A 24,790-nucleotide genomic window follows, 5' to 3' on the forward strand; every position below is an offset into this window, starting at 1 on the left:
TATCCAAAAACATTTTGTTTTAACACTTTCCACAAAAAAAGGAACAGCAAGTTAGAACTAAAAAAACACATGAGATGTTCAGTTTTAAACTAACATTTACACCAAATTCCATAAATAAGACAAAACAGTCCGAGCACATCACAGCCCCGGGGGGCTGGGGGCCCCCGCACTGCTGCTCAGAGCTAGGCTGCCAGGACCGGGCGCTGAAGCCCACAACCAAGAGGAAGGGACAGAACTGGTGGGGATGTCTTTGCTTTTCAAATTTAATTTTTTGATGTTTTTACAGGACATCCCCGCAGTTTGCAGGCTGGGAGTGGACAGATCCCAGTGCTCGTGCAGAGCTCCCGATCCCCCTGGGATGTTCTGCTCGGGTGAGATGTCCGTTCACATCAACCACAGAGCTTAAATCCACGTCCTCCGTTCACCAACACGCGGGGAACGTTTTGGGAGTCACAATTTTTTAAGCCAGCCGTCCCCTTTTCACACTGGCCCAGCCTACTCTGAGTCTCAGTTTAGGAGGGAGTAAAAGGTCCATGAATTAACATTGTCTGTGCCCTATCAGGTTGAAGGCCTGAAGAAAAACAAATCAAGGAAAAAAAAATAAAAATAAAAATAAAAAACGAAAACAAAATCAAAAGCAGGTTGATTTCTCATGAAAGGGGCTGCACCACCAGGTTGTTCTACGGCTTGAGATTGAGATGAGATGGTAGCGAAGCAGGCGAAGTAAAGGCGGACACGTCACACAGCAACACAGCAGGAGAAGGTGGAGAGCAACAAGACCTGGAAGAAAACAAGGCTGGAAAATGAATGAACAGAAGAGGAAATTATATTATCTGCATCTACATACAAAACAAAATCAAAATCATTCCAGTAATTCGTCATCGAAAAGGGAGGAGAAAAAAAAATAAAAAATCACGGCAACCAAATCACAGCCCCAAGGGTTAATATCATTCGGATTACAGGAAAGAATCGTTTCCCCCATTAGCTCGGCAGTTTCAGAGGTCACTGCGAGAGGTCCTGGGGGGGCCGGGAGGGGCTGGGCTCGCCTTTCATCCCGTGCTGGCTGCGGAGAGCTGGTCCCTGCGAGCGCAGCTCTGCGTTGGCAAAACGGCGCCGGTACGAAGCGTTGGAAAAGCTGCGGTGCCATTTAGCGCTTCCTACACTACAAAGCTGGTCCCAAGGAGTTCTTCCATGCAGGCTGTTAATCTTTTCCAGGCCACCAAACCCGAGCTGCAGGTGTCGGCTGTTAGGTGGAGGGGCGTGCGCGCTGGGGAGGAGAGCTCCGAGCACCGACACGAGCTATCATTGCAGACGTTGGCTTTGATTGGAAGAAAGGGCTTACTTTTTATTGGATTCATTCATTGTTTAGCAGCAAGAGGGACAGCGAGCGTCAGGAAAAAAGGAAGAGGAATTGCCCCAAAAGGTACACGAAAAGGAAGAGGATAGGTTTAAAAGAAAAAGAGGCCGTTCCTGGGAGAGCAGGCAGTCCTCGCCGTGCCGTGGCAGCAGCATTCAGAGCAAAGCCTCACATCTCAAGGAGCTCCGGAGAAGGAATTTGAGAAAGAAAAGTGGCTCTGCAACTCACTGAGGCTAGAAATCCTCCTCAGCCCCCTGACTATGCTCCGACAAAGGCCACAGCAGACTCTTGCCAGCGCAAGCAGAACGTGGGGTCAAAAGGAAAAGCTGCAGCCCGGGAAGTGTGCAAGAAAGGCCAAGGAAAGAGCCTGGCGAAGGACGGGGCCCCGGGTCCCTGCACCCCAAGAACACCCCATCTGAGGGTGATGTCCCTCCCAACGGTGCTGGCACCCTCCTGAGATGCGCCAGGATTTAGCCCTGCAACAGCAGAGCTCTGCTGGGACACGGGGACCTGCAGCCGAGGCTGTGGGATTTGGCTTGCAGCTGCTGCAGCCCCTTTTTGTCTGCAAAACGGGCTTGGAGATTCATCTTTGGGGTTTCCAAAGAGCTGCCTGGAAACGGACTCATCCTGCCTGGGGGGGTCCTGGCTGGGACGGGAGAGCGGGGACACGGCTCGGCCCTTCTGGGCTGCGGAGCCGTGGGGCCGGCAGCCCCGGGCTGCGTGTGCCAGCAGAGGGAACTCGCACTCTGCCGCTTCGCCACGCGCCAAAATGATGGAGAGAGATTATCTCCTGCTCGGGGCTGGCTTCTGAGTCATGTTTCACAAGCGGCTGCGAGCTCAGACGTCTGCACGGGGCGTGGAGCAAACGCCGGGTATAAATGGTCGGCACGGAAAATTTCCAGCACAGTCATGGGCGTAAGTCACGTAATATCTTTTACTATAGGGAACCAGGGCAAGAAGCCTGAAAAGCAGCTTTAGCTGGAGCTACGACCGCAGGTGTGCCTCTCGGGATGGAGTGCCAGGCATCTCACTGAATTCTTTTCCAGCCGGAGCTGGAACCACGCGCTGATTTACCGTGGGTTAACAGAAAACGGGAGGAAGAGCCAAAAATACCAGCAGAATCGGAGCGAGCCAGCTGGGCTGCCCTGAGACGAGAGGCAAATCTGAACGGTGCCCGGCTGGCGCCTGTGGGGTTCGCGTGTGGGCAAAGTGAGTTCAGGCAAACGCTCCCGGACGGGTTAGTGGGTTACTGAGGAGGAGGATTAGAAACGGTGTTAAAGCCGGGGGGAGAAGCTGACCCCGAAAGCACCGAAGTGAGTTATCGTATTTGCTCAACCTCAAAAAGCACGGCCTGAATTTGGAGGGGGGGGGGGGGGGGGGGGAAAAATGATAGGAGTATGTGGACTGAGGAAACTCAAATTTAAAAAGCAGCCAAGCCAAGCTGAGCTGGGCAAATGGGAGCTCTCTGGTGCAACAACAAACTGCCTCTCCGTGCCCTGCCGACTCCACCTGGAACACAGGTGCCAAACGCATCCAAGCCCTCCGGTGCTGCCATCGCCCCAAAAACGCTGCACCCTGCGCTGGACTGGGCTCAGCCCCGTGGGCACAGGACCCCGGTGCCTGCTCCTCTCCCTGCAGTGGCACGGCTCTGCTAAACAGGAGAAATTTTGCCCACTCTGACACAGCAATCAAATCCTGCTCGCAGCCCCAGGAGCCCAGCTGGGCTGGGATAAACAGCCCTTCCCCGGGAAAAGGCACCCGCCAGTAGGAAACGAGTGGGGTTGACATTAAAAACGAGCAGTCCGTGGCAGCTGTGTCCTCTCCTGGTCCTTGCTATCTGCATGCACATCTCTGCTCCTCTCCGCCCTCGGCTGGCACATCCCAGCTCCCCGGGGTGCCCCGTGTAAGCAACCTAGCAGGGATCCAATGCCACCCGTGCCTGGACCAATGCAGCGCAGCTTTGCCAAGCGGCAGCTACCATCTTCTCTCCAGCCCTGTCCCCAGCTGGGGTGGCCAGGGGACCCCCATGGCATCCTTCTCCTCCATCCCCAGGGGACTGGACTCCCGAGGCAGGGAGAAAGCCAGACCCCGTGCCCTGCTCCTCCATCCCCCGCTGCGCGTGCTGCCGGGATGGGTTCGGTAGGGGCAGGATCCTGCTGCTGACCCTGGCACGGGCGCAGAGCCACGCTCCCACAGCCGCCCCCAGCTCCCGGGTGCCAGGCTGGAAAACAATCCTTCAGGGCTGTGAAGAAACGAGCTAGCAGCGCTGCCGAAACCACGCCGAGAGAGAACGTGCCCAGAGGAAAATCAGGGCAAGAAAATCAGACTGGCAGATAGCCCTCTCGCCCGGGGCCCGTCTCCTGGTTTGCTCTGCTGCCCTCGTTGCGCAAAAGCGTCTCTCCCAGGGCGAGCCAAGCCCGGCCCTCGCCTCGCCCGGGGAGAGCCGAGCGCGCCTGCGCCGTGCCCGCGCGCCCGCGGACGCCCTCCCCGCCCTCGTCCGCACTAAGCCTTTTTGCAGCCCGCTGCGCCCGGCTCTCCCCTCTCCCAGATTACTGCCGTGACATTTTGAAACCTCGCTCAGCTCATTAGGCAGTTGCGTAACGCACCCGGCTCTTAACGCCGTTTGGAGAGCTAACCTAATTCATGGTGCCAGCTGCCCGCCTCTGCCGCGCCGGGCAGGGGACGGAGAGGGTGCCCTGAAACCCACGAGTGCTGCGAGGCAAAGGGGCTTCACGTCGTGTCCGGGGCTGTGGCAGGGAGGGCGAGACCCAAACTTGTGGACGCTGCAAGCATGCAAGGAGGAGGCGAGCCCCCCTGTCCCTTACCTTCGCTCATTGCCAAAGAGCCGGGCCACTTCTTCTCTCCCAGGGCTACGCGCCCGGGTTCTCCGCTCTAGCCGCTTCCTCTCCACCTGGAAGGCCTCACGATTACTGATCCTAATGGCCTTGGGAACGTCGGCCAGGGTGGTGTACTGCCGGCTGGCTTTAAAAGAAAGGGGACGCCCCGATTTTTCAGCTCCCCTTCCTACATCTCTGCTGCTGGAGTCCTTGTGCATGGGGCAACTGCTCTTCGAGTCCAAGGAGTTCAGAGAGAAGCTGTGAATCATTCGGTTGCCTGATCGGGTACCTGGGGAAGGAAAGGGCTGGGCATGCTCCTGCGAGGGCGATTTGGGATAACTGTACCTGTTGTTCGGGGTGCTGGGGCTGGGAGGGCTCGGTGGGGGCGGCAGCTGCTGCTCTTCCAGCTTCGAGTCTTGCTTGGTCTTCTCCAAGGAGAAGTAACCGCTCTCGACACGTGTCTTCCGCCCACAGTCTATCCGGTCTCCGTTCATGGAGCTCTCATCTAAGGGACAGAAAAGGCAGGTTGGTTTCAAGCCTGAGCTCTGCTTTTACCAAAAACTGCCCCAATTCCAGGCAGGAACAGCGCAGGAAACGAGAGCAGGGACAGTCCGGTCCCCAGTCCCACGCTGAGTCCCTCGGCACCCTGGGCTCTCCCACCCTGACCACCCTTCTGGCCCACGTGGCAGGGGAGATGCTCTGATCCTGGGGACACAGGACACCCCAAGGGCTTGTGGGGTCCCGGTGCTGTGCAGGGTGGCACGGACAGCGTCCCCAGGTGGGGACAGCGTGCACATTCACACTCTGCCCCATTAAAAGCCACAGGCAAGGTGTGAATTCTCACCCTTGTGCATGCTTTTTGCTTCAAAGAAACCAAGCAGGCCGTATATAAGCAGAGAAACTTCTTTTCTGGGGAAGTTTTGTGTGAATGCCTACAGCCATTTCCACCTCTGTCCCTCCAAGCAGAAGCCCCAGCTCTGAGGCAAACACGATGGACGCACGGCTCCTCGCACCGGGGCGCAGGAGGGAGGAAGGCAGCCCCCGTCGCTCCTGCTCCCATCGTGCAGATAAAGGAAACTTCTCCTCAGCCCGGGGCAGGAAAAATCCCCAGCCCCTATTGTTTCAGGGAGAACAATGCCGTGGCCCTGGGCGCCTTCCCCGGCCTAATCAGGGAGCCCAAATATAAACAAGCGGCCCTGGTGCAGGGGCCGGATGAGGAAGCGGTGCTCAGGGCTTGGCAGCCCCAGCGGCCGGGCTGAGCCAGCGCGGCCCCCACACCCCGTGGGTTCCCCCGGGGCGGTGGCGGAGGTGCTATAAAAGGCATTTTTCCCCCTCATTTTCCTCCCAGCACGAGGCCAGGCAGCACCTAACAGCCAGGTGCCAGCATTTAGATGTTCAAGCTTCGTCTTGGTGAGCTTCGCGTAGAGCACGCTCACACCGACGGGACACGATCCCGGCCTCACAATCCCGAACCCCAGAGGGGCTGAGGCTGGCAGGGATCTCTGGGTCCCCCTGCTCCAACCCTGCCCCAGCAGGGCCACCCGGAGCAGGGTGCCCAGCACCACGTCCAGGCTGCTTTTGAAGATCCCCAAGGATCGCCACAACCTCTGGGCAGCCTGTGCCAGGGCTCCGGCACCTTCCCAGCACCGAAGTGCTTCCAAAAACCAGTGCTTTCCCAAAAACACAGGCATCAGCTTCTGCAGCATCAGCTCCCCGTCCTCCCCGTGCCCGGTGCTGCGACACAGGGGTGCGAGGACACGCAGGTCACCCAGCCCGGCCCTCACCTTCTTTGCTGTCCAACACGGGATCCTTCAGGGAGCTGGCAGCCCCCGCCTGCCCTTGCACCGGGCTCTGCGCCGGGCTGATGCCGCTGCCCCCGTCCGCTTGGTCTTTGCCCCTCATTTCTTCCTGCCAAAGCGTGGACTTGGTGGCAGGGACCTTCTCCGCGCTGGGGATGCTGCTGCTGGTCACGGCCATCTTAGCAGGACCAGGTTCCTAAAGAGAACGGGGGCACAACGGGGTTATAGAGGGGTTCACACTGGCTCCGCACCCGTGGTCCCCACGCGGCGCTGCCCACGATGCACGACGTGACACGACGGGGACGGGATGGGGCCGCTCGGCCCCCTGCCACCGCCACCCTCCCGAGGGGGAAGCCCAGCCCCACGGCAGGGGGGGCCAGGCCAGGACTTCCTCCCCCAAAGCGACAACCGAGGCTCTCGCAGCGAGAGAGGAAACGTCCTTCGCCGTCCCTCCCCGGGGAGGGCTCCCGAAACCGGCCGCACCTTCCCACGTGTGCGGCTGGAAAAGGCCCCAAAGCACAGGCGAGCCGACAAACGAAGGAAACCTTTGGCCGTGTGCTGGAGCAGCGGAACGGCTCGCTGGCTTTGTTCTCGGATAGGAACTGGATGGGAACTGCCCCTCCCGGGGCGGCACGCGGGATGCTGCGGCCACCAACACGGAACCCCTGGGAGAAGTCATCTCGCTACGTGTCGGGGATGCTCTGAGCTCATCCAGCCCACCCCAAGCGAGGGTCCTGTCCTGCTCGGGGACCTGTGCAACCTCACTTAAGCTCCAACACAGCAGCTCTCTCCAAAAAACCGCAATGCTTCTAGTCTCTGCCCTTTCCCTCCCCGTTTGTACCCTCGGTAATTGAAGGACATAAGGCACAGCATCCCCCAATTCCCCCCCGCATGCCCCTGGTCCTTCTGCGGGCAGCCGCTGCCTTCACCAGCACACAGCAGCACCGGGCTTCTCTCCCGGGTCCCATTTGCCAGGGCTGAATTTGCTCAGTGTTATAAGCAATGTCAAAAAATAAAAACAAAAAACAACCAGAAATCAAGCTAAAGGATATTGGATGGGGAAGAAAATTAATTCCCTGCCACGAGCAGCTGCATTGTTAATTTGTCACAACTGCTTTGTTATGGGCCATTGATAAAAAGCATAGAAACCATCCAGCGCTGTATTCCTCCCGGGTGCTTTGGCTACGTAAAAGGACGCTTCTTTTCAAAAGGGAAATACGGCACTGCATCGAGCTTTAAGTTATTTTAAAACAATTGCCATCAATTTAAAAGCATCGCGGGCCAGGAGGGGCTCGGACGACGATGCCATTCCGGTGTGGGTGCCCGCAGCAGCCCATGCTGGCGGCTCCCCGCGACCACGGCCACGGCAGCCCAGGTTCGATCCATGCCCCAGGAGAGGCAGCAGCTTTCACAACTCGTTTAGGGTTTGGCTTTGTTCGTTAGCAGATGTTTTGCTGTTGTCGTATTAAGCTTCTGCGTTACCAGATTATTTTCCTTAAAGCCATCAATAAATCAATGACAATTAACCCTCCCTCCACGGTCCCCGGGTTGCAGAAAGTTTCCCGGCTGTTTGTGCCCTTTCAGCACACCGGGGGAAAACCCAGGAGCGTGGGAGCACCGAGCTGGGAGCCAGGGGGACACGAGTGCTCGCAGGGGCCGCAAGCAGCATAAAATCATCACCTCCCTGCCGGTCAGCAGAGCCCCCGGTGGGTTTCAGCGCTGTGCCTCCAGGCGGAGATGCTGCAGGCACCTCGCAGGGACCAGCTCCTGCATCTGTGCACAGGCACCAGCTCCACGAGCCACAAATGACCTCTATTTAAAAAAAAAAAAATCCCCTCGGAAATTTCATCCTAAAGGAATGCGACGTCGGAGGTAAACGATCCAGAGGGCAACCGGACAAGCTCCGAGGTCCCCTCCAGCCTCTGCCACTCTGTGATCCATTGATCCAAAGCCCGAAGCCAAGTGCCAGCTTCGGATATATATTTTTATATATTCCTTCCATCCACCCCCGTATCATTATCTGTAGATATGTATTTAAACACAGAAACGAGGGCCAAAAAGCGGTCTATAACCAAGCAGAGCGGTTAACCCTTTGCCATCCGGAACGAACGGCTCACAAAACGAGCGAGCACCAACGTCACCAAAACCAACCTCCAGCTGCGCTGACCTTTCGGCACGCTCTCCTCGTACGAGCCCCGCGCACCCGAGTGCAAACCAGTCCTGAAACAGAGGGCACCTCAAATCCCAGACTTCAGCCCCAGATAACGCCTCCACTCACCAGGACCAGAGAGCAGTCGGACACGGCAGCGCGCCCTCTCCCTCCGCCTGCACCACGCTGCCGGGGCAAACTGCAAGAGGAACTTCATTTCTCCTAAGCCCTCAAGCTCCTTGCAAAGCAAAGGTGAAAACACCTCCGGGATTGCATCTAGCAACCCCTGCCCCAAGAGCAGCTCTTGGAGCAACGTTCTTAGCTCCGCCTGCATGGCTCCCACCCCGGCGTTTTTGCAGGGGAGGGGGATGTAAAACGATGGGGCGAGCTGAAAATGGTCCTGAGGCCCCGGGAGTGCCCAGGTGCAGCCAAGCCAAGCCCTGCTGAAACAGGGAGGAGGAAAACCACACGGGAGTGAGAAAAAGCAGAAATATCCTTTTTTTTTTTTTTAAATCACAAAGGTGTCCATCACGCCCCGAGCGGCTCTCAGACACGATCCGCCGCCGGATTAGCGTGCGGCCGTCTTTAGAAAGAAACCAGCCTTTCCCCACACGGAGCGGGAGCCGCACGGCAGCCAGGAGAGGCCATTTCGCAGAGGGGGACGTGGTGCTGGTTCCCTCCCCAGCACCATCCGGCTGCCTGCACTGGCACCATTTGGGGGACAGAGCAAAGGCGCTTTGTGCTTTTTCCCTTCTGGCTTTGCGGGTTGCCCGTGGGCGCCTGAAGCAGCACAGCACCCAGCCAGAGGAGAATCCCATGTGGAGGTCGGGTTTGCAAAGTGAATTTCACCTTTTTTTCCAGTATTACCAGTGCTGTTGCGGGGCTGGAATGCCCTGATGGAGAGGGTGGAAAGAGGGCAGCAAGAGGGATTAGGGCTCGGGGCACAGAATCCTGAACCCTCCCGGACGAGCAAGAACTCCCACAAGATGCTGTGCCCCAAACCAAGGGGGGAAAAGCGCCACCGGGCTCCTCGCTCACCCTGTCCCCAAGCACCTGGGGAGCACGGCTGCGCGCGTGGGGAGCCAGCGTCCTCCCCGCAGCCGCTTCCCTTATTTGGTGCTCGGCAGCTCGGATCCTGTAAGGTTTCCAAGAAGTTGCCATGGCGATAAAATGTAACCCAGAATGATGTTTTGCTGGCTCCTCGCCCCTTTCTCCTCCTCCCCCTTCCCCGTCCCCCCTTCCCAAACCCAGCCTGGGTTTAGGGCTGCGCCGAGCTCCGTGGCAGGCTGCGTGCCCTGCCCTGCTGCGCCAGCTTGTTGGGGTGCCCCAAACGCAGCACCCCCCACCCCGGGATGGAGGCCAGGCACTTGTAACGTGCCAGCTCTTGGCCACGGGAGGTGGCATCTCCCCCGCAGCATCGCTGGTGCTCGGGAGGCCGTGCTGACCCCATCCCTTTGCAGGGGGCAGCTCGGATTTCCAGCACGGCGTGCAAAAAAAGCACCACCTTGCCCCATTATTTATTTTTTTTTCGGGTCCCCGTTGATCAGAGTCAGTGGAGCGGTGGAAACCTGATGCAAACGAGACACCCACAGCCTGCTTTGCACCATCCTGGGGACATCACTGCAGGGAAGGGGACTGGAAAGCTGGGGTTCGGGGGAACCCCAAAGTGACTTTCCCTCCCCGGGACCCTCAGCCTGGCTCAGCTGGAGGAGCCCTCCCAGCCGGTCCCCGCGGCAGCAGGACGCGCACCCGGAGGTCTGTTCTCAGCCCCGGCGAGGGACGAGCTCGGCCTCGGGGTCACGTTCCCAATCTGTGGGATTCTCCCCCAGTCCGGCCACGTGGGAGCCCGGCAGGAACGAGTGAGTCACGGCCGGCCCCGGTTTTTACCATTTATAGTCAAAGTGAAGGCGAAGCCATCGCCGGGTCCCTGGAGAGCGCAGCTCCGGCCCCCGGAGCTCCCAGCCCGGCCCTGGCCTTTACTATTTTCCTTTCGTTCCCATTATCTCCGGGGTCATCTCCAAGGGGGTAACCGGAGCCCGCTGGAATTTCGTCCTGCTTCTGCCGAAGAGGCCTGCGAGCGGCCGGCACCTCTCCTGGCCCCCCCCGCCCCCCGGGACCTCGTGGATTTGGGACAGCACGTGCAGGGCTGGGGCCAGGAGACCGCGGCCACCCCGATGGTTTTGGGGGGGTGTCGGTGCTCAGAGCCGTGGTCCCAAGCCACAGTGTGTCCCCCCCGGGGTTACCTGAGGAGTTGGGGGCTCTACCTTCCTCTTCTTCTTCTGGTTCTGCTTGTTCGTCCTGGGGTACACGATCAGCATCTCCAGCCACCTGTGGGTGAAGAACAAGCAGTGGGTGAGGTCCGTGCCACAGGGATGGCAGCGCTCGGGGTGCAGGGCAGCTTCCCACGGGGCACCGCTTGGTGCTGCAGACCCCAAAGCTGCTCCTGCTGTGGGGGGGCTCCGACCAGGTCACGCAGACACGGCCCCGTCCGCCTCAGGGACAGGCTGCCTGCGAGCCAAGGGCTCGCTCCCTCCGGAGACAGAGCCGGGGAGCAGCAGCGCTCACCCCAAACCCACCATGTCCAGGGGTGGTAATATGGCCATAAATGTTCCCCCGAGCTGGCCATAAACGCTCCCTCCTCTTGCACGCAGAGGAGCTCAGCCTCTCCAAGCTGGTCGGGGGGTACCACGGTGCCCCAAAATCATCCCGGCCAGTGCCTGGGGGAAAAGCAACTCACGAGGCAGGCCAGGAGGGAAGGAGGGATGGGGAACAGCTCCAGGGCGCTTCGGCTCCACACCGCTCACTGCGAGAGAGAGGTCGTGGGCAAGGGTGGCACCGGGCAGGGATTCAAGGATCCTAAAAGCCAGCCGAGAGCTGCCGAGCTAGGGGAGGGACAGAGCCTCTGGCAGGACCCTCTCCCTTCAGAGGCGCTAACGGCAGCACACAATGAGCTTTTGTCTAAGAAAGAGCAGCGTGAACTTGGCATTGGGAAGCCCATCTCGTGCACAAGTCTCTCGTTCGGGGCACCCTCCCATGCCTTCCCACGGGCTGCCCCTACATCCCCGTGAACTCGGAGAGGATCCGCAGACCGCTGGAAAAGGCTTGGGCTTCAAATTTCCGTGCTTTGCCCTCCTATTCCTCCCACTTCGCACGCTGCTGCTGTAAAGTGCTTTGAGATGACCACATCAAGTGGGTTTTGGTTAAGCAATAAATGCCAGAAGCATGCAACAAACGTAAAACAAATTCTCCCCGAGCCGGGGAAATCTTCCTGTCGTGCTGCAACTGCAAATGAAACCCGCCTGGCTCGGGCCCAGAGCGGGACTGCTCCGGGATGATTAATGCTTGCAGTCAGGAGCAAACGCGCTGCTTCGAAATCCAGCGCTGGGGCCAGCGAACAATAAATCAGCCCCACCTTGCTCTGCAATGCCTCTCCCCTCGCGCCGCCGGCAGGGCCGGGAACAAAGGCTGAGCTGCGAACGGGAGCGTGGGGAGAGGGAGAAGGGAGCCGGGGGCGTGCCAGGTTTTGGGGCACAAACCATCGCGCCTGCCTCGGCTGGAGGAGAGGAGCCGGCACCGCCGTGCCAGCGCCCCCGTGCCACGCTCCCCTCGTGTCTTTGTCCCCTGGCCCCGCAGCCCCCCGCTGCTGCACGCCGCGCGCGGAGCCGGAGTCACCCGTGCCCACCGGTCTTGGTAGGACAGGGCAGTTTTGACCCATGACAACACACGTCTGATCAAAATCCCAAGCTCTCGGCAGGAAAGCGCCTATTTCAACCGCTACGTGCTAAAACGGGGGAGGCGCAACCCACAGAGGCGCTTGAAAATATAAATCTGTTCAGCAGGAAGCACCAGCTCCAGCGGTGCCAGGCTGGGAAGCACGGAGGAGGTGCCGTGCCTCGGGAAGGACGGGAAGAGGATGTTTCCAGGTCACCATCCGACACCGAGGCAGTCCCCGAGGCAGCAATTACGGCCCTGGGGCGGTCCCCGCTGGCGCATCCAAAGCATCGGGCTGTGCTCCCTGCCCTCCTCTTCCTCCCAGCTGAAGAGCCCCGCGGGCAGGGGCTGCGCTCACCCGCTGATGATCTCCTTGTTCTCAGCCCGGATGAAGTGCTCCTTCTCCGGCGTCAGGATGCACAAGGAGAATTTCTGCCCCGTCCGGCTCTCCCCGTCCACCACGTCCGTGCACTGGTTCATGTTGATGGTGCCCTGCGGGAGGGTCGTGGGCTGCAAGGGGAAGGAGAGAGGAGAACGCGTAAGGAGAGAGGGTCAGATGGGCACAGCGCTCGCCCTAAACCTCTCCTGGTAGCCACCGACTCCCTGCGCACCCCGATGCTCTGCTCACGAGTGCTCGGAGCCGTCCTGCCCCACGCTGGTACGTGGCAAAGCCCCGTGCTGCACGCCAGGGGATGCGGAGCAGAAGGCCCAGGACTTCTGCCAGCAGGACACCACTCCTCCTGCGCCAAACAGCCAGGGCAGGATCACTGCCCCGTGCAGCACGGGGACACCAACCCAAGGCACCAAGCGGCCGGGTTTGGGTTTGCAGCGACTGACGACGCGCAACTGCTCATCCCAGGGACTGTGTGATACCTCAGAGCGCTATTTCCACCCTGACACCCCCTCCCTTGCCCAGGGGATGCTCCTTTCTCGGCCCCAGGGCTGCAAGCCCAACGCCAGCACAACGTGATCACTTCCAGGGGCTGCCCGAAAGGGACAGAAGGGGTGGCACAGGCGCTACGATGCTCCCCGCCACGTACCCGCACTGCTCCGGGCCTGACCTTGGCTGGAAGAGGCCGAGCCGGGGGGGAGCGGGGAGGGGAAGAGGGGGCGAATCTGCTTTTCCATCCGGCTGGGCCAGCAGCCAGCCGGGCCACGGGTGCGCACACGCGCGCAGCGGGTTTTTCCCATTAACATTAATGAAATGTGGGGTTTGCCGGCATCATCTCCCCCCGGGCAGCCCCCGCGTGCCCGTCGTGCCCTGCAGGGCAGCGGCGTGGCAGGGACCCCGCTTACCCGACAGGCTCTGCGAGCACGGTGTCACCTCCTGGTCCCCCTGCTCCACGGGGACGCGGAGGGACCCGGAGAGGCGTCAGCGCTGACGAGAGCTGACGGCTCCATCTGGAGCAGCACCGGCTCATCCGATTACAGCGGCGATGCCACATCCCCGTCGTCCCCATCCCCAGCCTGCTGTGTGTCCTGCCAGCAGGGCACGGTGACACTGGGGTCCCCCCCCGGCACGCCAGCTCACCGGGGGCTGGCACAACCCCGCACCTGGGGCACAAAGGAGCTGAGCACAGACCCCTCCGAGTTGCAGATGGCACCAAAGGGGCACCCGACACCATCTCCTCGCCCCGGCAAAGCCTCCTCTCGCCCTCCAGATGGCCAGGCCAACAGGGAGACGGCTTTTTGGCAGGCGCTGTTAAGATTTCTCCCATGGAAACAGGCTCCCCTGCCAGCAAACCACCTCCAAAACAGCCTGCGGCGTGCAAAGAAGAGGCGAGCGGGGAGAGCTGTGACCCCAGGAAATTCAGTTCAGCCCCCTGAGCCCCCCGGTTCAGCCGTGTGCGGATGTGGGCAATATCCCCCTTCCCCCAGGAGAAAGCTTTCCCTGCAGCTGTGCCCCCGAACAGACCAAGGAGGGAGCGTGAGCATCCCGCGCAGGGAGCTGTCGGGGATGCTGCGGTGTCGGTGCCCCCCGTGCAGGCACACTGACGGGACCGGCCTTACACCAGGGACACCAAAACCTCCTCTTTTTGTTCGTGAAAACCGGCGCCAGCGTCCACAAACCCCGCAGGGGGAAGGGGAAGAAAAGCCGAGCGCAGCCCCACATGTCTCAAGCGCAGCCCTCCCCGCTCGCTGCCGCGGGAAGTCAACTCCTAAGAGGATTTTTTTTTTTTGTCTCAGACAACAAAAATAAAACCCCGCTTTCCGGTAGCTATAAAAACCCTACGGAAAAACTTTCTCCGGCTCCAAGCGGAGTCTTGGAAACGTTTTTGTCTCCCTTGCCATTGGCTGTGCCAAGGCCTCCACGACCATGAACTCCGGCCGGCCGTGTGGGTCTGACCCCTTCCCCACCCACGGCCTTTGTGCACCGGGAAACACGGCCAGGATGGGGGGGAAAGGGGCTGAGGGTGGCTCCACGAGGGAGCCCCGTGGGAACCACAGGACGCTGACTTGCTCCCTGCTGCCTCGTGCACCCCTCAAATCCCCGGGAGGCCCCGCAGGTACCTGGCACGGGTTTGACACATCCAAGCTGAGCACAGGAGAGGGCTCCCTGCAAACCTCGCCTGCCCTCCTCCCTCCCAAACCTCAGGGCAGCTTCCCCACGGCTCACATCCAGCTCCGACCCGAGCTTGCCCGCAGCAGAGGAGCCAGTTTCGGGCTCCCCCCTCCACCAGTCCGGACCTGTGAAGTGGTTTTGCCACGCACCCCTCCTTGTGACAACGAGTGTTTGCATCGGTGCCCATCCGAAATCACGCTTAGAGCCCCGCAGCAGGGACACCGGGAAGGGCACCCCGAGCAGTGCCAGGCACGGGCACCGCGTCACCCACAGCTGGGGACAGGAAAGGCTCCGTGGCCAAACCGGCCCCCCAACACCCCTGGGCGGGAGCTGAAACCTGACGGACGAGCAGCCTCGCTCGGGAGGGATTTAAATCCCTTTACATCTCTTTTATTTCCTTCCTCGCAGCCAACGCAGGCGCTTTGAAGCCAGGCGAGATGCAAATGCTGCGAGGTGGAAGCACGCACGAGCACGAGCCAACGGCTGAGACGCGGCCCCCCCCTCCCCGGGGCGAGGACGCAGCTCCCTGGGGAGCACCCAAAAACCGAGCGGGGCTCCCCAGAGGGACCCTGGGCTGCTGCCGGGCCAGGGCAGGGCTGCGTGGCTCCGGCAAGCGGAAGGGAATAGCTAAACGCAGGAGAAGGGAGGTGTCGCTCGGCGCAGGCACCACAACAACAACAAGGCAGGGAGTTCAACCCAGCCCTTTGAAGAGCAGACGCTTTGATACGAGGTCGAACGCCCGCGTGCCTGCTGGGCCTGACCCCAGGGCCACGGGAAGCTTTGCACCGGGGTGAGGTGGGAGCAGACACCCGGCTTCTGCCGGTCCCACCTTGGGGACAGCCCCGTCCCCAGGCGCTGGCCTTGCTTTTGCACCTTCCCACCTTGCCATCAACGGGACACGGAGGGCACAGCTAACCCCATCCAGCGCCTGGGGGGGGGCGTCTTTTAGCGGGGAAAACTCGAGGCAGGGGTGGAAGCCCCCACCCGAGCAGCAGCCCAGGCGTGAGCGGAGCAGCTCGCAGCATGCCGCCGCGGGGAAGCAGCGCCGAATGAGCAGCCGCGGCTCTCCGCGCTGCCAGTATCAGCAGAGGAACCGGCGCCAAGAAACAATCGCAGCGCTGTTTCCCTGGGGTTATGACAGATCCATATTTACACACGCACGTGTTCGCCGCGTCCCCCTCGATACCAGCGCAGAACCTACAGGGCGTGCTTCCTCCAACCCGCCCTCCCCGGGTACCCGGGATGCCGGCCCCGCGCTGCGCCGTGCCCTCCGTAATGCCGGCAGCCCCCAGGGCTGGGACGAGGCGCGGGGACTTTTGGAGGCGTCCGCTCCCCGCCTCCCCTCCGCCTCCCCTGAGCTGTGAATCATTTCCTGACGCAGCTCCATCTTCTCCGAAAACCAGAAACGTCAGAGCCGAGGGGAAAGGAATAAAGCGCCCCCAGTTCTGCGCTTCGGGGAGTTAATCCAAGCAGCTTTGCTCGCTGCCCATGAATTCATTGGGGTCAGAGATGGTCCTGTGTGAGCCACCCGGAGCCGGCCCCTGCCCAGCCCTGGCACCCCAAAATGGCAAACCTGGGTACCAAACGCTCCCTACCTCCTTCCCCCGGTGTGTGAGTAACACGGGAGGGGGAACAAATGGTGGAAAGGAGGGAAAGGAAGAGTCAGGACCTCTCACAAGCCCCGTGGAAGCAATGCCAGCAGGCATTAAGGAGGAGACCCAGGTGCTGCGGCAGAGGGTACACAGTGCTGGGTGCCGAGGCTGTAAGCCCATGGGGTTTGCCTGCATGAGGCCCTCGTTTCATACAGTTTTGAGAGGCTGAGGTAGAACCACAGGATTATTTAGAGTCAAAATTAAGTTACAAACCTATGTGGTCAGAAATCACAGGCTCTGGGTCCTGCTCCAAGCCCGGCTTCCTCCAAATACTTTCCCCATCATTTCTAACGCAGGCACGGTGTAGGAGCTCGACCCAAAAGACAGCGGAGGTTCGCTCAGCACCTGCACACATTTTCGGAGCAGGTAACCCCCTGGTCAAGCACCCTGGGACCAGCAGTGCCACGGCCTCGGGGGCACAGGGCCCACGGCCGCGCCGTGCTCCCGAGCCGTTACACAACGCGCCTTGATGAAATCTGGAGCACAACCTTTAAAAAACAGGCGATGGGGCAGGGGGAGGAGGAAACCAAACAAAAGGGACATTTTACTTTCTGCCAAGAACCAGGAGGGGAAAAAGAAAAAAAAAGAAAAAAAGGAAAATAAAGAAAACCACCATTTGTCTATCTCGCATGGCAGGCTGGTTGCCTTGGCACCGGGGTCCGGCCGTCCCGGAGGGAAGACGGAGGCTGTCGGCTCCCCACGGTCCCGCTCCGCTGCGACGGCCCCGATGCTGCATGGGGAAGGGCTCGGGCTCGGCTTTGCTCTGCCCGGGCTCCCAGCGCTGCCCCAGATTAGCAGCGAGCCGGGCACGCCTAGGGAAGAAACATCCAGACCGCCTCCGTAAATGCTTCTTGACAAATGTTCATTCTCCGAGCTAAAATATTCATGAGGGTGGCTGCCGAGGAGCGCGCTCCGCACGGGGAGCTGCCAAAAGCATCGCCCGTGCCTGGTGCTCGGGGCGGGGAGGGAGCAGGATTGCTGGAGCTGGGGCTGGATGCACGGCCTGCCCCTGGGACGTTCGGCCACCGGTGTCCTGGTGCTGCTTGAGCAGGGCTGGGACCACAGCAGGGTTTTATTGAGCGCTGTAGGCATCCTGCCACTAGGCACAGAGCTATCGATACGGCCACAGTGCGACCAGAGCTCTGCCGCGGGCGGATTTTATTACACATATAGATCATCTAACAGGTCAAGCAAGCGGGATTTAGACAAAGGAGCTTGAAAACGACCTCAGCAAGCTCTGCAAAAGGATGGATTGGAGCAGTCACCCATCGAAGGGGAGTGAAGGTTGGGCTCTACCTCTGTACCTCCCTGCAAGTGGGAGCGCTCCCCATCCTCTGCTAACCCCCCGGCAGCTCTCCTCTCCCCGCACCAGCAGGGTGGGAGGTATCTCTTTTTGGCCACCCGAGCACCTTCCTCACCTGCAGCCTGCCTGGATCGGCAGATAGTGCCCAGGGAAGCTGCTGAGAAACCTCTGGTTTTCCAGGGCGTGCACCAGGCGATAGGGAAGGAAGGACATTGTTACCGTACCATCCCATTCGGAAAAGCACTGAGCTGCTTCCCTCCAGCCTCGTCACTCACTGTCAGCCCCTGCTCCTTCATCACGGATGCCGACAGCCAGCTCCTGAAATGCGTTTTGCCGGAGGAGCTCCCCAGGGCCCCAGGTCACCCCCCAAGGAACTGGCTGAAGGCTCAGAGGATGGGTGTGCAAGCCCCTTGCATGCCCGTCCCTGCACACTGGGCCCCTCCAGAGCCCCCCCGAAGCCTCCACCAGGAGATAAAACAAGTCCCTCGCTGCTCTCGCCAGGGGGAAGGAATTTTCTTCCCCCGGAGCAGTTTGGGGAGGGGGCGCAGCGCAGGGGCTGGGCAGGAGAGTTCAGCCAGGGGCCGCTTTTCAGCAGAACCGGTGTTTACGTCCACCGACAGCGAGTCTAAACACGGAGCGAGGCCGCGAGCTGGCCGCGAGCACCCTCGGGCTCCTCTCCCACCCGGTGCCGAGGGCAGTGCCGGCACCGCGGAGCACCCTGGGCATCACGGTGGGGGCCACGCATCCCCTCCGCGTCCCCGTCCCCACGGGCGCCCGCCCGGGGAGCGAGCGCCGGAGCGGAGCGGGAGGCTGGAATTGGCTCGTCCTGGCCTTATAAGGCGATTCTCGCGCTGAGCATGCAGCTCCCAGCTGCTCCCCACCCCAAAGCGGGGTCTGGAGCTGGCAGCCAGCGCCTCGCCTGCCTCCTTCCTGTTAACCTCTTTCCTGCTGAAGGGCCTCCAAAGGGTCCTGCGGGGCTGGGATGGCCGCGTCCTGGCCCCGCGTGCGAGGGCACAACCGCCTGCAGGGGTAGGAACGGTCGGGGAATGCCCTTTGTCCAGCTGGGATGGCTGCGGTCACCGGGTGGGTACCCATGTGCGTGCTCTCCATCTCCAACCCTGCTGGAGGGGAAGAAGGACAGAAGAAGCAGAAGAAGGACAGAAGAAGCAGAAGAAGGACAGAAGAAGCAGAAGAAGGACAGAAGATGCAGAAGAAGGACAGAAGACGCAGAGAACATCGGCACCGTGCTGGGGACAAAAGCAAGGTCCCAGGTTTTCATGGACCAAACCAAAGGAACCAGCATCGCCCGGTGCAGGCACACCCCCGGCCAAAGCCGCCATCTCATAGCCCTGCAAACTCAAAGCTATTTTTCCCTCCTGCTCTCCTTACGGCACGGACACATGGCAAGGGCTAACGGCGTTTCGAATGCAAAATGTCCTCCTCCCTTAGGAGCAGGAGGGGGGCGATGACAGCGATCCGACCCCATCTGCTCGCAGCTGCCAGCATGGCATCTTCCCCGCTCCCCGCTGCGCAGGCACCCGCTCAGAGGGGAAGGGAATTGCTGTGGGGCTGTCACGGCAAGGAGCCCGATAGCAAAAACCCAGCGAGACCACGCTCCGGGACCCTGCACACGGTGAGGGACGGAGCTCGGCGCAGGGACAAGTGGCTTGGAGAAGGGGACCGCAGCCACCAGGGGGTGGGAAGGACAGGCGGGATCCATTTGCATTTGGCTGTTTAAATTTTAAATCGCACGGCTCCGAATCGGCCTCGTCGACTTTGTTCTCCGCCCCCTCGGCGTGAGGAGACAAGCCCCAGGCGGGCTCTGCCATGCCCGCGACCGCCGCGTCCCTCCCCATCTCCCAGGAGGGAAGGGGGCTCCCCAAAAATGTCACCAACCAGGTCCCCGTAGCAGGACCCCCCCGGGGTGACCTGCGCACAGAGATGGCCGCAGACACGGAGAAAAACTGGCAAGGGGGCGATTCTTTAGCTCAGGATCCTTCAGGAAGCCCCAAAACGGTGCAAAAGACTAACGAAAAGGGCTCAGCTCCTTGGGAAAAAGCTTAGGAAACGAAGCCAGGGCGCAGCTCGCTCGCTGCTTGTTTTTGGAGCCAGCCTCCTCGCGAGGCAGGAAAATTACCGCAGCCGATGTAGGCCCCAACGTTATTTACAGCAACAAGTGCTGCTGGAACGACTCCCAAGGTCTCCTGTTCAGCGCCGCTCTGACCCAGGGCACCCGCCGTGGCCCGGGGCCACCCGTGATGCCACCACCCTCGCTGCGCTGGGATGTGCTGAAGCGGGCTGAGACAGTAAAACCAAGCCCCCAAACCTCCCCAGGGGAACCCATCTCCCCTCGGGCCTAGAGGTACAGCGGGCTCCGTTCTCCTGGTCTCCAGCCATCCCACAAGCTCTCCTACAAACACACCGAGCGGAGGAATCGGAGCAAATGGTGGCAGCAGACTGAGGAGAGGTCCTCGTGCTGGCACCGGACCCTCGGCACCATGGCAGCCGCGTGAGGCCGCCCACGGACAGCCATCGATTCGAGCCCCGCTTCGTTTTAGGGCCTAGGTAGGGCCTTGCACTGCGCCGGCCCGGGAAGCACAGCGAACTGCACGCCACGGCGAAGGGAAAAACCAAAAGTGCTTTCCACAAGAAAAGAGTACATAGAATGGCAAGGCATTTCCCGGCGTCTCAGGAGGAAAAGAAAAAAAACATAGAAAAAAAAATATCTTTCAGTTCCACACGAACTAGAATTTTTCTGTTTTTCACTAAAAAATAAGGGAAGGGAAGCACTGCTTTTCAACGGACAAAGTCAGCAGAGGCCTCCCACTTGACATGACACAGGGTTAGAGCTGCTCGAGCCGATGCCATCCGACCACGGCCCAGCTCTGCTGACCCCAAGGCGCAGAGCAGCACCTCCATGCCCGGGCTCCCGCTGCGGGTTCCCAGCACAGACCGCAGGGCCGCGGACGGGGTTTCTCTCCCGTTTGGCTTCTTCGGGGCCACAAGGAGCCCCAGCACAGCCCCCCCAGCACCGCCAGACCCTCACACTTCCACGAGTCACAGCGTTCCCAGCCGCGGCCCCCCTAAATCCCACCTCCACCGAGCGCTGTCAACAGCAGCGCCCGCAAGCAAGGCGAGGAGGACGAGCCCCTGAGAGCTGCAGCGCCAGACCTACGGAGGCTGGGGCAACTCCCGCAGGCGCAGATGCTCGGGTGGAAGTTGTTGAATCCTGCCAAATTAGCCTGGAAACCTCATTACTCCCCAGCGCTCTGCTTACGAGCTTTGCAGAGCTTCCTGCGGGGCTGGGAATACCTCGCGGCCGGGCTCCCAGGGCGCGCGGGGGTCTCCAGCTGGAGGGGGAGTAGCAGAGCCCGAAGGCACGTGCACACACCAAGCTTCGGGGATTGCTTTCAGCCTGCCCGCCTCTCTGCTGGGAGGGGAGAGGGATTGCGGCCGGGAGCTGCTCCTGGGAGCTCCTATGGAGCAGGGAGAGGGCCCCGGTGGGCAGAAAAGAGGTGGTGCAGGGCAGGGACCTGAGCCCAGGGGGGTTTCTTCTTCCCCCCTGCATCAGCCTGTGCACGGCGGCAGCAGCCGTGCAAGCCAAACGTCCCCTTCCTGCGCACATCTGCTCCGTCCATAATCCCCACGTCCCTCCCCTAGTGGGAAAGCAGCCAGAAAAACGAACCAAAACCATCATTACATCCCAGTACCCCCCCAGCGCCCTGGTCATCTGCTAGGACTTTATCGATGGAGGAAACGAGGAGGAAAGGGTCAAGGTGCCCCCAGATCCCACCCTTTCTCCCCAGCTGCAGCATCGTAACGGGCAGAAACCCCACAGGTGGTGCTGGGGGGACACGTCCAAAACCGATCCTGTCCTGCTGAGCCTTTTCTCCCCAGGGACCCCAAAAAGGCAGGGGAAAAGCTTGAAGCGCCGGCGCTCGGGGACCGACGGCAACCCTCCTGGAAGCAAAGAGGTGGCCGAGGAGCCGTGCTGCCCGGCAGAGCTGCGTGCAGGCTGACTCCGTTAGCAAGAAGAAGAAAACCCGCCTGGGGATTCTCTTTTTTTTCACCACCAATGCCTCAAACAGCACTGACCAGCGGCGCAAGCCTTCAGCGATCCCCCTGCCTGTGGTAACAGCGAGCAAGGCCGTTTACAAAACCCCACCGAAGACCTCGGCTCGCCTCCACGCAAGTTTTAACCTGACAAGGTCCCTTTCACACAGCCTCAAAACCGATGAATAATGCACGTCTGGGGCAAACATGAAATCTCACGTTCACTAATGGTTACCAGAACAGAGAAACACGGGGCTGCGAATAAGTCATTTATTAACCCCGAACCGTGTTGCTGCTTGAATCGAGGACACGCCTCGGCGTCGGGCTCCAAAAACACCGGCGCAAAGTTTGCTCCTGAGCCACGGTGGGTGCGGTGCCCTGCCGAGCCCCCTGCTCTCATCACACAGACCCCCAGGAGCGAGGATGGGGGCTGCCTCCTGCCTCCCTCCTCCTCCTCTTCCTCCTCCTCCTCTTCCTCCTCGGGGGCCGCCGCGAGGAGCAGCGGCGGTGGGAAGCCCCCAGGCTCGCCAGCGGCTCCGGCCGCTTTCTCAGGCATTCCAAAATTTGGCCGGAGCCTCTTTTCGCAGTGCTCCCCCCCACGCCCCCCACGGCTGGACGCCGGCCTAATTGTCTATTTATTTATTTCTGCATTTTCCCAGCTCCCCGCACACACACTGGTGCGGGGGGGGGACGCCGAGGCCGGCTCCCGAGGCGAACCCGAATCAAAGAGAGGTGGGGGCGCCCCCCCCCCCCACCTTCCAGCCCCCCCCAATTCTCCAGAGATCAGGAGGAAAGGGGGGGGGGGGGGGCAGGAAAGGGGGCCGCCAGCGGCATCGCCCACCCCCTTCGCTTTGTGCGCGCGCGCTCGGGGAAATTAAAAATAGCTGTGTCCAAAGGGTGGCTGCAAGCGCCACAAAGAGCGTGTTGAGCGGAGGCAGCTGCAAGCTATTTGCTGCCCCTGGTAATCAGCATCTCGGCTTGCAGAGCCCCCCCCCCGGCCCCTTCCTCCCCTGCCAGAAGCTGCCGCCGCCTCCCTCCAACCCACATATGTCATGTCAACAAGCGGGGATTGCAGGATCGCTTCGGAAAAGGGGGGAGGAAAAAGAAAAGGGGGGGGGGAAAACTTGCTTTGATTTTCGGAGCGGCTTCGCCTCGCTCGATTCACGTCCGCCCCCCCCCCCCCCCCGCCCCTGAGATGCGTTTCACGGCGCCGAATCCCACCGGGGCGGGCCAGGGTGCCCCCGGCAGAGCCAGGACCAAGGCCGTGCTGGCCACCAGGACGCCGTTCTCCCGGGGACTCCTTTGACACAAGAGCGCCACGGGTGCCCCCGGTTACCCGCCCCGTAGCCCACAGCCTCCCGGTGGTCCTCAAGGACCTCAGGCATCGGCCCCGCTGGGGCTGGGAGGAATTACAGCCAGCCCCGTAATACAGCAAAACGAGCCTTCTGCGTTCCCTGATACAGCCAGGAGCTCCCCGGTTTGTTTCCCACTGCAATCTCTCGATTTTTTTTTTTTTTTTTTTTAAATAACAGCAGCTGGAGCAGCTGCCCACGGTAAATAGCAGCGCTCCCATCTGTCGCCTGCTGCTGGAGGGCTGCGCTTTTTGTCAGACGCTTTGCTCGATGTGCTCAGCGCGGTGGGACCCGGAGGAAAGCCAGGTCCGAGGCCACCAGGGGATGCGGAGGGTCACATTTGGGGTAAACGCGTGCTCGGCCACTGGTTGTGTCATCTCCCCATCACCCTGACACCCCCGCTGCTCGACGCCCTTAGAGGCGGGTTCGGTTCCTGCGCTGCCGCCTCCCAGCACATCACGACTCGGCTCCGCCGAGCTCTCGCAGCCAGGCTGGAGGCCACGGGGGTGAAGCCCAGATTTCCAGGAGTCCCGAAGAAACAACCCCGGCTACGACAAGCGCCCGTATCGCTCCGTCTCCCGTGAACTAGACACGGGGGATTTAAAACCCAGCTCGTTTCCCTCATCGCTCCTGCACGCGTCGTCTAAATAAACTGCTTTGCTAGCCGGAGGGGTAGAGCAAAAAGCAAAAAAAGGACGGAGCCACTCGCACCCGGGCCCGTTTCTCAGTGTGGGAGCACTTCCAGCTTTGCAGCGAGCCCTGCAGAAGACAATAAGCGCAGCATTGTTTTCAGGAAGGAAGCACCTGGGCCAGGCCATCAAAGCTGCTGGCTAATTAGGAGGCCACTGGCTGTATCCCGCTCTCCCAGCTCCGCATTTCGTCCTTTCTGTTAACTCCCCAAACCTCCCACCAGGGCCTTTCGCTCCGGGACCCTTCCCAGGAGGCTTCTGCAGGCACCCGGTGCAGGGCCAGGACGTGGGCACGGGGAGCAGCTTCCTCCACCCGTGCTAGGGAAGGGGAAAACATGAGCAGGAGCAGCCAGCTCAATCCTTCGAAGCTCATAGAAATCCCCAAAACCTTTGGGGTTCTGGCAGCAGACCCATCACTCAGATTCAACGATGCCCCACGCAATGAGTTCGCAGGGCTCCTGGCGGATTCACGTGGGTTTTTTTTTTTTTCCCCAAAAGCAGTACTGAAAATTAAGCGCAACGTTCTCCGAAGACCCCTGAACTCAGTCGGGGACCACCAACACTTCCACATCCTACGCGTCCCCCAGAGCCACCGCAAGGCTGCGCTTTGTCCCCTCTCCTTTGCACCCCAGCACCAGGGGGCTTCTTCCCTGCAGCCCTGGAGGAGCACGGATTGCCGCTCCCCTGGTTCTTCCCAACGCTTCCCTATTTCTACTGCATCAGCTTTCACACAAGCACTCGGCGTCCCGTGCAAGGGCTCCCCGCAGAGCATCTTCCTCCCCAGCAAATGCGTTTCTTTTCCCTGCTCTTCCCACCGCCGCTGCCCATCTCGCGGCCGCTCCGCTCCAGCCCCTTTTTGTTCCAGCTTGCTTGAAATCTGAACCGCGCTCCCGCTTCGAGCCAAGAGCTTTTTATGCTAAACAGAAACTGAAAGTCTCCCAAGATCTGGCGAGCAGAAGACGGCAGCAAAACCGTGGCTGCAGGGGTGTGGGGGGGAAAAAGCCGTGCGCGCGAGGGAAGCGCGGGCTCGCAAAGCCTCGTGCTGCCCCTGCAGAGGGGGCGGGGAGGGTTTGGAAACGCTTAAATGGCGAAACGGGTGGAAAAAAAAAAAAAGAAAAATAAGTAAGGATGGAGAAGCCAGGATGTTTAAGGTTCGTTTTTAATCCCTGCCAATGAATTTGCGTCCCGTGCCAAGACTGAAGTAAACTGCTTTGATCTGAAGAGGAGGGGAGGAAAAAAAAAAAAAAAACACACGCAGATTCTTGGCTTCTTGGAACAATGTAGATGACAAAGGAGGGAGCTACGATGAGAATTATAGCACGGCG

At 60.5% G+C, this 24,790-nt stretch overlaps 1 protein-coding gene across 11 annotated transcripts in view; it reads right to left on the bottom strand.

The window, feature by feature from the left end:
- The window catches only part of MPRIP (myosin phosphatase Rho interacting protein), a 70,429-nt gene that overhangs the window by 29,984 nt on the left and 15,655 nt on the right, over nt 1-24,790 (bottom strand). For 5 of the 11 annotated variants that reach the window (XM_066977796.1, XM_066977799.1, XM_066977798.1 and 2 more), the window contains exons 4-8: nt 12,212-12,363; nt 10,386-10,470; nt 5,979-6,189; nt 4,540-4,699; nt 4,183-4,452 (exon numbers count right to left, since the gene is read on the bottom strand). In XM_066977796.1, coding sequence (XP_066833897.1) covers nt 4,183-4,452; nt 4,540-4,699; nt 5,979-6,189; nt 10,386-10,470; nt 12,212-12,363 — 878 coding nt within the window. Of the gene's footprint in view, nt 1-4,182; nt 4,700-5,978; nt 6,190-10,385; nt 10,471-12,211; nt 12,364-24,790 lie in introns of those variants that run through there. The other 6 variants (XM_066977805.1, XM_066977806.1, XM_066977801.1 and 3 more) reach the window with 4 other exon arrangements.

Source organism: Anser cygnoides, chromosome 15 (assembly GCF_040182565.1).
Source record: "Anser cygnoides isolate HZ-2024a breed goose chromosome 15, Taihu_goose_T2T_genome, whole genome shotgun sequence".
Taxonomy (NCBI): Eukaryota; Metazoa; Chordata; class Aves; order Anseriformes; family Anatidae; genus Anser; species Anser cygnoides.